Below are 13,921 nucleotides of genomic sequence, written 5' to 3'. Positions count from 1 at the left end.
ATCATTGTCCCATTCTGTCAGTAAGTGTAACTTCTCAACAGCACTATTTTTTATCTACCCATTGATTCTTTTTGCAAAGAACCTTCTATACTTGGATTTGGCAGGAAGCTCTGGGTGTCATGTGAAGATACAGCTCAAAGATATCAAAAAGGAGAAAAGCAAACTCATTCCACCTACACTTTCAGATGATATGATGACTTCTAATGTAAAAGCTTCAAATCAATCAGATAAAGTCAGAAAGATGGCTGAGAAGGAATCATCAGGACTTCATTCCTCCATGGATATGTACCTTTGCACACAATGTACTGACCATGTATCCTAATAGATAATTCTGTGGTATTGTCATGTTGTAGAACAAAGCACTTTCCTATACCTCAAATAATCAGGACAAGTACCACATGAGCACAAAATATTTAGAAAGAAGGAATTTTGTGTTTTTAAAGACTTTATTCCTTTATTTGAGAGAGAGAGAGAGTGATAGAGAGCACGGGGGGCAAGAGGGGTAGAGGGAGAAGCAGACTCCCCACTGAGTGGGGAGCCAGACAAGGGGCTAGATCCTGGGACTCCAGGATCATGAGCTGAGCCAAAGACAGATGCTTAACCAACTGAGCAACCCAGGTGTCCAAGAAAGAAGGAATTTGAAATGTAAAACTGGAATGAACACAACAGGATCTTCTGGAAATAGGAACATATCAACAATACGAAGAGATGGCTATCAGAAAAGATCAACAGAATTGACAGCCCTTTAATTAAATCAAGTAAGAATGAAAAAGACCAACTGAAATGAGAAATGAAGAAGTGAAAGCAGACACAGTAGAACTGATACCATAGAAATAAAAGTAACTATAAGAGGAAACAATGGATAATTATATGCCCACAAATTGATACCAAAAGACAACAATAAATTTCAGAAAAGGTTTAACTTATTTGGACTCCATCATGAAGAAATATAAAAAAATCACACCTGATCTATAACTGCTGAGTAGATTGAAAGAGTAATGAAGAAACTCCCAACAAGGAAATGTCTTGTGCCAGATGAATTCACTGGATAATTCCAAATGACACTTAAGGAGGAAGGACCTCAAATCTCCTCAAACATTTCCAAGGAGTGAAGATCAGAGAAATTGTCAAAATACTCTCTCTGTGGTACCAGCATTAACATGTTATCAAAGCCAGGGGAAGACAGTACAAGTAAAGGTGGCTACAAACTACTACCAGTTAGGAATATTCATGCAAAGTCCACAACAGAATACAGTGGAAGGAAATAGCAAAGAAAAATCTGAAATAAATAAAATAGAGACCAGAATAAATAATACTGAAAGTAACGCCCAGTTTAACCAAAATAATAAACAAAACTGGCAATGCTTTAACTGCATAAACAATTATATACTAACATATCAGATAACTAAGATAAAAACCCCACAAATAATTCCTAAAAATGTACAAGTTACTTTAAAAAAATAAAAAAAAAAATGTACAAGTTACTAAGACTGAATTATAAACCTTGAACCAAAGAAATGGGAAATCTTCTTAGACCAATAACAAGAATGAAAGTTGAGTTTGGAATCAAAACTCTCCAAGCACAGAAAAGCCCAAGACCTAGAATGTTACTACATTTAATGGACTCACTGAGTTCCCTAAATCAAATCCTGTGCTGCATGATTCTTCTCTCTCTCTTTTGTTCAGATTAAGTATTGTCCTTTATTTGGTCTTCAAGGTCACAAGTCGGTCCTCTGTTTCTTCCAGCCTGCTGTTCATTGCAAGCCTCTTTCCAATCCCCTGTACTGCACTGTTAATCTGTTGATTCATTTTTTTAACTACTTTCTCTCTGTGCAAGGTTCTCACTATCCTTTTCTCAACCCTGAGAGTATCCTTATGATTGTTGCCTTAAATTCTCCATAGGCATGTTACTAATAACTATTTCCCTTAGATCTCTGGCCATGGCTATATCTCGTTGTTTCATTTGGGATGAATTCTTCTGTCTTGGCATTTTGTCTAAGTCTGCCTTCCTCTGTATGTTAGAAATGTCAGTGAGAAATGTCAGTGAGGTGTCCTCCTTTATCCTTCATACCAGTGGTCTGCAGAGGCTCTCCTTTCCTACTCCGGGCAATGTTTGCTCCCTGGACTGAATACGGGGAGTTTTAACTAGGTGTGCTCTGGTCAGCTTATGAAATGAAACCTGACATCAACCCCACCAGAACTGAGGCCCTGCAGAAGTCTCTGCTCAGGAGATGTGATGTGGGCAGGGCCCACCTTGCTGGGCCTGAGTCCTACCAGAGCACAGGGGGGTGGGGCTTGGTGCAAGCAAGGCAGACAGCCAGTGTCCTCACTGAGTGGGGCTCTGTGTTTATGCTACAGGGCAGGAGAGGGAATGGTTCCATCCAACTCCCGTGTTCTTGTAAACACATCTCACTGAATGTTTTCTCTCAGGGAAACACTCCTAGACTACTGAATAATCTCCCCAGTGTGTGCCCCTGGAATTCTTCAGATAACTGTTTCTAGGTTGCCTGCCTGAGGCTGTTTACCGACCTTTAGTCCAGAAGCAGCACAGTGCCCTCTTTGCTCCAACCCAGCCAAGCAGGCTGACCATTAAAACTCCAGGCTTTAAGACATACTAGTTCCAAGAACTCATGAAATTCAACCCCTCTTGTTGTCCAAGCCAATGGCTTTGGGGAAACCTTCTCCTTATGTGTTCCCGAGTGCTCCTCTGTCATGCCACTTTCCCTACAGCCACAGCTCCCTGTCTTCCATAGCACTCTCACTCTTCTCTCTCTAAACCATGTCTCCAATCTTTCTGCCATCCTTGATGTGGCCTCTTCTCTCCTTTTACTTGGGGAGTATGTTCGGTCAGTCTTCAAGTACATTTCTGGGGTATTGAGGATGATTTCATAGTTATCTAGTTGTGTTCCTGACATTTTCCTAAATTTCAAATTTTAAAAATAATGATGTGTTTAGAGAAACACGTGATGAGTCTCGGGTCCTCCTATTCCACGGCCATTTTCCTCTCATGGGAATCCTTGTTGTTATAAAGCTGTGAAAACTCATAAAAATTTTACAATGTTGGAGAACACAAACCCAACACATAAAAATTTGTTGTTTCTACATAAAAAAGAACAATTCCAAAAATAGAGATATAATACATTTACAGTAACATCCCCCCAAATAAAATGCTTACAATTTAACATAATGATAGAGATAAAATCTGGAATGATGAAAACTATAAAATATTGTTCAGAATTTGAAAGAAGAAATAAGTGGAAACACATCCATGTTCTTGCACTGGAATACTTAAAACTACTGATGTGTCAATAAAACTTAAAGTGGTCTACAGATTTAATGCAGTCTCTACCAAATTCCCAACGCCATTTTTGCAGAAAGATCAAAATCCACCCTAACTTTACATGGGTGTCACAGGATAACACATACCCAGAAGAATCTGGAAAATGAACAGCACATTTGCTGATTTAAGGCACACTACAAATCCACAGTTATCAAAATAATGTACTATAGACATAAAAACAGGCATAGAATAATGGAAGAGTATAGGTGAGCACCTGGGTGGCACAGTCAGTTAAGCATCCAACTCTTGGTTTTCACTTGGGTCTGATCTTGGGTTGGTGGGATGGAGCCCTGCGTCAGGCTAGCCACTCAGCATAGAGTCTGCAAGAGTTTTTCTCTCCCTCTTCCTCTGCCTCTACCCCTCCACTCAGCATAGAGTCTGCAAGAGTTTTTCTCTCCCTCCTCCTCTGCCTCTACCCCTCCACTCTTTCTGTCTCTCTAAAGTGAATGGATAATATTTTTTTTAAGATTTTATTTGTCAGAAAGAGAGCTCACAGAGGGAGCAGTAGGCAGAGGGAGACTGTGATGTGGGCAGGGCCCACCTTGCTGGGCAAGGAGCCCCATGTGGGACTCCTCCTGCTTAGCAAGGAGCCCCATGTGGGACTCAATCCCAGGACCCTGGGATCATGACCTGAGCCGAAGGCAGAACCTTAACGACTGAGCCACCCAGGCGCCTCTTTTATTTATTTTTTTAAGATTTTATTTATTTATTTGACAGAGAGACACAGCGAGAGAGGGAACACAAGCAGGGGGAGTGGGAGAGAGAGAAGCAGGCTTCCCACGGAGCAGGGAGCCCCATGCGGGGCTCGATCCCAGGACCCTGGGATCATGACCTGAGCCGAAGGCAGATGCTTAACGACTGAGCCACCCAGGCGCCCCAAATTTCCTTTTTTTTTTTTTTAAGATTACTATATTTGAGAGAGAGTGAGTGGAGGTTGGGGCAGAGGGACAGCGAGAGACCATTTCAAGTCTACTGTGCACTGAGCTGGCAGCCAAACTCCACAGGGCTCAATCCCATGACCGGAGATCATAACCTGAGCCAAAAATCACAAGCCAGGGGCTTAACCAACTAAGCCACCCAGGTGCCCCTCCTCAAATTTCTACTCCTAAAACTACTTTTGAAAAATTTCTATGGTGCTTTTCATTCAGTTCTGATGGGGGAACAGAAGGCGAGCTGAGGACAAAGCAGAAGCTGACGCCCCACAACCCATCCCCCCATAGGGAGCCAGCACTCCTGGCTGCCCTAAAGCTACGGAAAGGAAAAACAAATAGTTAATTTGTAGAGATCACATTCCTGCAAGACCTGAGTCTCCCTCAGTTCACAAATGTCTTAGCAATTTACAAGAACAAAGCATTTCTACCAATGGCCTAGCTTCCAGAAGGAAATGCAGATACAATTAAATGTCCTTATAACCTGCAGTCAATTGACAGATACCTGAGGCAGCCCGAGTGTAATGCTCCTCCAGGAAGTTCCCAACTATCTTCATGTTAATGCCTTGCTAGAGGGAAAATAACCTTCACTAGACAATAGCAAGGCCTCCAGCATCCTGTGAATCTAACATATGAAAGATCTTTCTAGAAACCTCCCTTATTCCTTACCTCCCCCAACCCCATAGTATATAATCAGCCACCCCTCATAACCCCAGGCAGCAGCTCTCTCTGCCCACGGGTCCTCTCCCCGTGCTTTAATAAACCACCATTTTACACCAAAGACGCCTCAAGAATTCTTTCTTGGTCGTCGGCTCCGGACTCCACCCCACTGAACCTTACCCATATTCCAAAACCCCATCAGGTTTGATATTATTGGTGGATGTACAGGAAGTCATGAGACCCTTTAATAATGACACAACCAGGGCACTTGGGTGGCTCAGTTGGTTGAGCGTCTGCCTGCGGCTCAGGTCATGATCCTGGGTTCCTGGGAACCAGTCCCACATCAGGTCCCCCCTGCTCTGTGGGCAGCCTGCTTCTCCCTCTCCCTCTGCCTGTCACTCCCTCTGCTAGTGATCCGTCAAATAAATAAATTAAATCGGAAAAAAAAAAAAAGAATGTAGCAACCAGCACTTATTAGATCATTATCGTAACTATGCAGGCTGTAAGTCGGCCTTCTGGGCTAAAAGTGAACATTTTTCTGTTTTCTATGTCTCCTCTTTTCCCCAAGGAACAATTTTCTGTCCTTAAATTTTGTAGTTTTACTACAAATTCCAGTTTTACTTAAATTCCAATTTGTTAACACATAGTGTACTAGTAGTTTCAGCAGAATTTAGTATTCTTCACTTATGTACAACACCCAGTGCTCATCACAAGTGTCCTACTTAACCTATCACCCATTTTTTTTTTTAAGATTTATTTATTTGACAGAGAGAGACACAGCGAGAGGGAACACAAGCAGGGGGAGTGGGAGAGGGAGAAGCAGGCTTCCCGCCGAGCAGGGAGCCTGATGTGGGGCTCGATCCCAGGACTCTGGGATCATGACCTGAGCTGAAGGCAGACGGTTAACGACTGAGTCACCCAGGCAGCCCATCCTATCACCCATTTCATCCACCCCTCCAACCCACTCACTATCCGACAACCCTTAGTTTGTTCTCTACAGTGAAGAGTCTGTTTGGTGGTTTCCCTGGCTCTTTTTTCCCCTATGTCTATCCGTTTCATTTCTTAAAATCCACGAGTGATCTCATCAGGTATTTGTCTTTCTCTGACTTAGGTCATTAGCATAATACACTAGCTCCATAATACACTAGCTCCATTCATTATTTTTTATAGCTGCGTAATAGATCATTGTATATATTTGTCCTTCAGTCTTTAAGGCTGTTGAAGGATGAAGGGGTCATCTTGTGTAACTTCTTTATAGTGACAGGAGTCGTAGACATTTCCCTACCTAAGGATTGAAATTGGTCACTATCTGTCCCTATATGTAACTTTCATAGAAGGCCATTGTCATAGAGTCCAGAGGGGATATTGGGATGAATTTGTTTTGAGTAGTAAGCATCATCTGTTGGCTGGGTGAAGGAACAGGATCTGCTTGCATATATCTCAACAATAGGAGGGAACAAAGCACAAGAGAGAACATGTTAGAAGTATTAAAATAATGAAAAATCAGAAAAGGCATGAGAAGCCCCATTGGGATGACCATAGTCCACCTCCCCAACAGGAATTTAAACAATCAGTAACTGACAAAGTACAGAGAGAGAGAGAGAGAGAGAGAGAGAGAGAAATCAAGAAAAAGATGCTTAATGCCACAGAACTCATGGTTACCAGTGGAAAGTGGGTGAGGGGAAGGGTTAAAGAGGGGTTGGGGATTAAGGGTGAGGCATAGAACTGTCAAATCACTATATTGTATACCTGAAACTAAGAAAACTTTATGTTAACTAAATAGAATTAAAATAAAGTATTATAAAGTCAGAGACCCTGGGTGGCTCAGTTGGTTAGTTGGCTGACTCTTGATTGGACGGAGGTCAAGATCACAGGATCGTGAGATGGAGCCCCAGGTTGCCCTCTGGGCCCAGTGTGGAGTCTGCTTTAGATTCTCTCCCTCTCACTTTGCCATTCCCCTCCCCAAACACCACCAGTCACACGTGTGCTTTCTCTCTCATAAAATAAAACAACTGCTTTTTAAAAATTCTATTAACAGTATAAAATAAAATGTGGAATTAAACTGTCATGAACCAAAAAAAAAAATATTAATTAAAAAGTTACAGGGATTGTGCATATCAAAAAGCATTAAAAGACTATGAAGAAAAAAGTGCAAAGCTTCCTGAGTATGGTGCTTTCAGTCTGCAGTGGGAGAAATAAGACATCTGATTGGGAAGACCTCTATTGGTAAACAACTTGGCATGTGAAGACACCAGAGAAATTTGTTACTTGGTTTGAGTTTCCTCATAACCTCATTCTGGTGAGGACTAGTCCTCTTCTGGTTACAAAAAGTCACAGAATCTGAGAGGGTTTGTGGTTCTGCTTAAGTGCTTATGTAGTTGAAGTTGTTTTTTGGCCAGCAATGGAAATCACTGTTTCTGAGCTGCATCCCAACTTGCAGCCCAATAGGCTGCAGGTTAAAAGAATCACTTGGCTCTTTAAAAAAAAAAAAAAAGGGGGGGGCGCCTGGGTGGCTCAGTCGTTAAGCGTCTGCCTTCGGCTCAGGTCATGGTCCCAGGGTCCTGGGATCGAGCCCCGCATCGGGCTCGTTGCTCAGCGAGAAGCCTGCTTCTCCCTCTCCCACTCCCCCTGCTTGTGTTCCCTCTCTGGCTGTCTTTCTCTCTGTCAAATAAATAAAATCTTTAAAAAAAAAAAATAAAAAATAAATAAAAATAAAAAATAAAAGAACCACTTGGCATTGAGTTATCACTCTACTAATAGGAAGATGATTTTCTCTTGGAATACTGCATGGCCACAATTCACTTTAGTGTCAGAAGCACAGATTACAGGTCTGTGGGCACAGATGCATCTGCCTCTTAGAAATTTAAAATTCTTCACAATGTGGCCCATTTAAATGCTTGTTGCATTCTGTAAATGAGATTCTGAATGAATTCAAGGACAAAAAGGACATTAGCGCCTCTCACTAGAGGGTGGCAGAGACCACTTCAGCACCCAGCAACCATCCCACAGGGATTCCCACTCGTGATACAAATAATTTAGGGGCTGCATCAGGGGAAACATAGAAGAATCAGCCCCTTAGCATGCTGAGCACTTTCAATTTAAGCAAGTTAACTCCAGAGAAAACCAAGACACAAAATACAATCCACCATCTCCAGGGTGACACCTGAAAGAGCAAGACCACTCTAATTAGCACATTCAATCATAGCTAAAACCTCTGATGACATAAAAATTAAGAATAGTCATTGAGAGTTTCTGAATTTGGGGGGAGTCAGGACGGGAGAAAACAAATATTTCCATTTGTTTGCAAAGGTATATTTTGTGCAATTGCTGCAAGCCAGGTGATCTAAAACAAAAAGTTTCTTAAATCTGTAAAACACAAAATACTTTTTAAGGTTTTTATCTTTACATTCTACTTAGTTAACATACAAAGTAATATTTTAGGTGTACAATAGTGATTGTACAATTCCATATAACAGTCTGTGGTTATCACAGGGGCAGTCCTTAATCCCCATCACTTATTTAATGCATCCATCTACTCACATCCACTCTGGCAACCATCAGGTTGTTCTCTAAAGTTAAGAGTCTGTTTCTTGGTTTGCTTCTCCATTTGCTTCTCCATTTCTTTTTTCTTTCCCGTTGCTCACTCGTTTTCTTTTTTGAATTACAAATATGAGTGAAATCATACGATACTTGTTTTTCTCGAATTTATTTCACTTGGCAGAATACTCTCTAGCTCCATCCATGTTGTGGCAAACGGCAAGATGTCATTCCTTTTAGGGTGATAAATATTCCCTTCAATATATATATAGATCTTTATTCATTGAGGAGTCAATGAACACTTTAGCTGGACTGTTTGAAGAAAAAGTCTCACTGACTCTCACTGTTGAACAGCGTCTCCAACAAATCCTTGCCATGCAAAGAGCCAGAGCATGGAACTATACTCATCATGGTGCTGAGGAAAGGGAGGAAGGTTCCACACAGCAGTGAAGCAGCTTCCCTGAAAGATCACCCAACTACAGTGGCTCTTACCTTGACTGGGGTTATCTACCTGGGAAACAAGTGCTTGGGTGCAACCATGGCACATGACTTGCTGATCTGGCCTATTCCACTGTCCAGAGGCTTCTTCATCTCAAACATCTATTCTACCATGTGACATTTTAAAACTATGCCCAAATGATTGCATCATCCAATACCCTCCGCCATCCCTTGTCACTGATCTAGGCCTGGGAAAATACAGTAATCATTGACATCCAACAGCATTAGTCCTCAGTAAGACACAGGAAATCAATCAAATCATCAGGATAAAGCAGGACTTCCCTACTCCTGAGAAACCCACATTTGCCAATTCCTTTTCTCCATTACATGTATTTATTAGATAACATCACCAAGAGCTGCCTGTGCCTTTGCAGTGACAAAAGGGAGCCCCCTCTGGGTCCCTCCCCACATTGTAAAGAGTTCTTTACATTTCCTATTAATTGGTCTTATCTTTCTAAGGATGGTGCCTTCATCAAATTTTACTTAGATTCACATCACACATCCCCGTGCTAAATGTCTGAATTAATACCCATTGATCTTCAATCTCTCTAGTCTCAATTAAGCATTTACTGAGGACACTCTCTCCACAACACAGGCAAAAAAGAATGGTTGTAGCGCCTATGTAGCTGGAAACAAAAATGAGGAAAAATATAACTGGAGATCTGGAGAGAACTAGGAAATAAAACAAGAAGTTATTTTTCTATATCCAGGGAGTCAGTTGGGCAACTCGGGACAGTTGTCCTCCTCCACATGCTAATTCTTCATCTTAAATATTTTCACTCTCCTACCTGGGCTACTGTATCACTCCTGTTGGGATAGATTTCTTTCTTATGGGGTATCTATTACACACGTAGCATGGTCATATGCACATGTGTACTTCATAGACACATTGAAACAATTCAATGCATAAAGTGGGGCACATACTTCAATTTGGGGCCATGGTGCAATGCTTTAGAGTCCCAAGGCTAAGTCCAGAATATGCCATTCCAGCTAAACAGGTTTAGGGAAGTTCTGTGGGAGTCTCCTCTAAGGGACACAGAGGCAAAGCATTGGGAGAAAGGAGAGATGGTGGCTCACAAGGACGGATTGCAGATGTGATACCAGAAGTTCCATTAACTTGTGACTCTGCAGCGTGTTGTGCAGGGGATGCACTAGTGAGAAGGGCTCCTGTCAGTGCAAGGCCCCTGTAAAACTACTGGCTACACGAAGTAGATGCCAAATAACACTAGCACGGAGTATGTGAGCTAAAACATCAAGAACACCTCTTATGTTACTTACCTCTGTAATGTACCCATAATCATATCCTAGTATTCACGAAGAGGAGAAAATCGTATAATAGACTAGGGGAAAAATAATCACACATCAATTAAACCTTCAGACCACTGAGGAAATGGATTCCTAGGTATATTATTCTACTCCATTACCAAAAAGGTGATTGATTCCATCCATCACCTACAACCCTCAATGAGACAGGTTAACACTGGAGGTAGGATAACACATCATTCATCACACATCCATGTCAACACGTTAAAAAGCAGTATATTTTCTTAATGAAAATATATTAATTTCACACATGGACTAAGTTATGCATTTCAAATCCACTCTATTATCACCATTTAAAAGACAAAATACACATGTGAAAAAGCATTCGAGTGCTGTTAGAAGGATGTGGGAGTACTTAATTCCAAAAATATCATGACTGAGGTAAATTCTTAAGAAATGTGTATGTACAACAGTATGGCCTTGTAGGGAGGAGTTAGCTATCCTCTTTCGGTTATCTGTCAGGATTTCTTCATTTCAACCACATCAACTCATACTCTCTAATGATTGCACTTATGAATATACATTGGTAGTTTACTGGACTGATACCTCTTTTTCCTTAAAGAACAATTAGTAAAACCGTGTATTTCTAATATTGAGGAAGTTCTTTAGTTTTAATATATGGAGAAGCATGTGCTCTGAACACCTATTTCATGGTATCTTACATCAATGTTATAACCATAAGCAGCATCTCCATTGAGATATACTTCGTATGTTCTGTATTATCCTGTCCTTCATCTTCCATGGAAAATTAGGTATGCATGAGTCCCACCTAATGTAGCAGGGCATCTAATATCTTTGATGTACCAACAATCAGCCACATGGCCGTACACACCCAATGGAATAAAAGAATTTTCTGAAGTGATTTCAGAGTAAAATACATTAATATTGTTAGTCACAAATCTCGAATAGGGTTGATGAAAAAATAAAAAACACATATTATACATATGTAAAAGTCCATCCACTAAATCTGTTGAAACACAATAGCATACACATTTTCTAAATGTTTAAGTGTGATTATTCCTTATAACTATTTTCATACAGAGTAATGTCTGAATAGAGTGACTAATGCATTCCTTTTACTTAATTTCTGTGACATTTATTGACATTTGATGTTCAATTAACTAGTTTTCTAAACATTGGTATCTTTCAATTTACTTTTTTTAATGCACTCTCTGGTGTATGCTCCAGTGTATATTAAAATGAAGGTCTTTCCACATTCCTTATGTTCCAATGGATTGAGTCTAGGATGCATTTTGTGATATTGACTAAGGATTGAATTCCAGAAAAGGCTTGTCCATTTTCTTTACATTTTACAGTTTTGCTCCTATATGATAACTATGATGTTAAGTACGTTGGGAGATCCAGTGAGAGGTTGGACACATTCTTTAGTATTTGTATAGTTACTCTCCTATATGAAATCTCTGATATGGAGTAAGGAGAAAGCAGTCCTTAAGTGTTTTCTCACATTCCTTACATTTGTAGGTTTCTCTCCAGTATGAATTCTGTGATGTCCAGTAAGGGTTGTTTCCCTGCTAAAGGCTTTGGCACATTCTATTCATTTGTCAGGTTTCTTTCCAGTATGAATTCTATGTTTAGTAAGGTGTGCATGCTGGTCAATGGCCATGCCACATTCGTTGTATTTGTAAGGTTATTGTCCAATATGAATTCTCTGATATGCAGTAAGGGGTAAGCACTCCTTAACCATTTTCTCACATTCTTTACATTGGTAAGGTTTCTATCTAGTATGAATTTTATGATGTTTAATAAGGACTGAGTGCCTGTAAAAGGCCTTGCCACATTCTGGACACTTGTAAGGTTTCTCTCCAGTATGAAATCTGTGATGTTGAGTGAGGTATGAGTGCCTGCTGAAGGCCTTTCCACAATCTTGACATTTGTAAGGTTTCTCTCCAGTATGAATTCTGTGATGTTGAGTAAGGTCCAAGGGCCAATTAAAGGCCTTGCCACATTCTTGACATTTGTAAGGTTTCTTTCCAGTATGCATTCGGTGATGTTTAGTCAGGTTTGAGCATGATGTAAAGGCTTTGGCACATTCTTGACATTTGTAAGGTTTCTCTCCAGTATGAAATCTGTGATGTTGAGTGAGGTATGACTGCCTGCTGAAGGCCTTTCCACATTCTTGACATTTGTAAGGTTTCTCTCCAGTATGAATTCTCTGATGTCCAGTAAGGTTTGAGGGCCACTTAAAGGCCTTACCACATTCTTGACATTTGTAAGGTTTTTCTCCAGTATGAATTTTGTGATGTCGAGTAAGTCTTGAGGGCCACTTAAAGGCCTTCCCACATTCTTGACATTTGTAAGGTTTCTCTCCAGTATGAATTCTGTGATGTCGAGTAAGTTTTGAGGGCCACTTAAAGGCCTTCCCACATTCTTGACATTTGTAAGGTTTCTCTCCTGCATGAATTCTGTGATGCTGAGTAAGGGTTGAGAGTCTCTTAAAGGGCTTTCCACATTCTTGACATTTGTAAAGTTTCTCTCCAGTATGCATTTGGAGATGTTCGGTCAGGGTTGAGCATGATATAAAGGCTTTGGAACGTTCTTTACATTGGTAAGTTTTCTCTCCAGTATGAAGTCTGTGATGTCGAGTGAGGTGTGAGTGCTGGATAAAGGCCTTTCCACACTCTTGACATTTGTAAGGTTTCTCTCCCGTATGAATTCTGTGATGCTGAGTAAGGGTTGAGAGTCTGTTAAAGAACTTTCCACATTCTTGACATTTGTAAAATTTCTTTCCAGTATGCACTTGGAGATGTTCGGTCAGGGTTGAGCATGATTTAAAGGCTTTGGAACATTCTTTACACTTGTAAGTTTTCTCTGCAGTATGAAGTCTGTGATGTCGAGTGAGGTGTGAGTGCCGGTTAAAGGCCTTTCCACACTCTTGACATTTGTGAGGTTTCTCTCCACTATGAACTCTGTGATGTTCACTAAAGTTTGAGGGCCAATTAAAGGCCTTGCCACATACTTGACATTTGTAAGGTTTCTCTCCTGTATGAATTCTGTGATGATAAGTAAGGACTGAGAGCTTGTTAAAGGTCTTTCCACATTCTTTACATCGATAAGGTTTCTCTCCAATATGCATTCGGTGATGTTCAGTCAGGGTTGAGGATGATTTAAAGGCCTTGGAACATTCTTTACATTTGTAAGGTTTCTCTCCAGTATGAGTTCTGTGATGTTGAGTGAGTTGTGACTGCCAGTAAAAGGCCTTTCCACAATCTTGACATTTGTAAGGTTTCTCTCTAGTATGAATTCTGTGATGTCGAATAAGTTTTGAGGGCCACTTAAAGGCCTTGCCACATTCTTGACATTTGTAAAGTTTCTCTCCAGTATGGATTGGCCTATGTCCATTTATTGATGAACAGTCCTTAATGGTTTTATCACATTCTTCCCATTTGTGTATTTTCTCTCCAGTATAAATTTGCTGATGTTGAGATAGTGTTGAGTGGCAGTCAAAGGATTTACCACATTCCTTAAAAACGGAAGTTTTCTCTCCCCCAGGGATTATCTTATTTGTATTTAGCCTTGATGACTGACTAAACATGGTCTCTGGTTTATTGCACCTGAATGGGTTTTTTCCCTCATGAATTTTCTGATGATCACCAATACTGGAGGACTGCTTAAG

General features: G+C 40.7%; 1 protein-coding gene across 1 annotated transcript; it reads right to left on the bottom strand.

Moving 5' to 3' along the window:
* Positions 1-11,787: 11,787 nt before the first annotated feature.
* LOC116622447 (zinc finger protein 91-like) lies at positions 11,788-13,840 on the bottom strand. Its single transcript, XM_032388918.1, is given in 1 exon segment — positions 11,788-13,840. A coding segment is annotated over 1 exon segment (1,998 nt). The 3' UTR covers positions 11,788-11,842.
* Positions 13,841-13,921: the final 81 nt, after the last annotated feature.

This window comes from Phoca vitulina, unplaced genomic scaffold (genome assembly GCF_004348235.1).
Source record: "Phoca vitulina isolate PV1807 unplaced genomic scaffold, GSC_HSeal_1.0 scaffold52, whole genome shotgun sequence".
NCBI lineage: Eukaryota > Metazoa > Chordata > Mammalia > Carnivora > Phocidae > Phoca > Phoca vitulina.
Note: the sequence above shows the minus strand (reverse complement) of the source record. Positions and strands in the feature narration are given on the sequence as shown.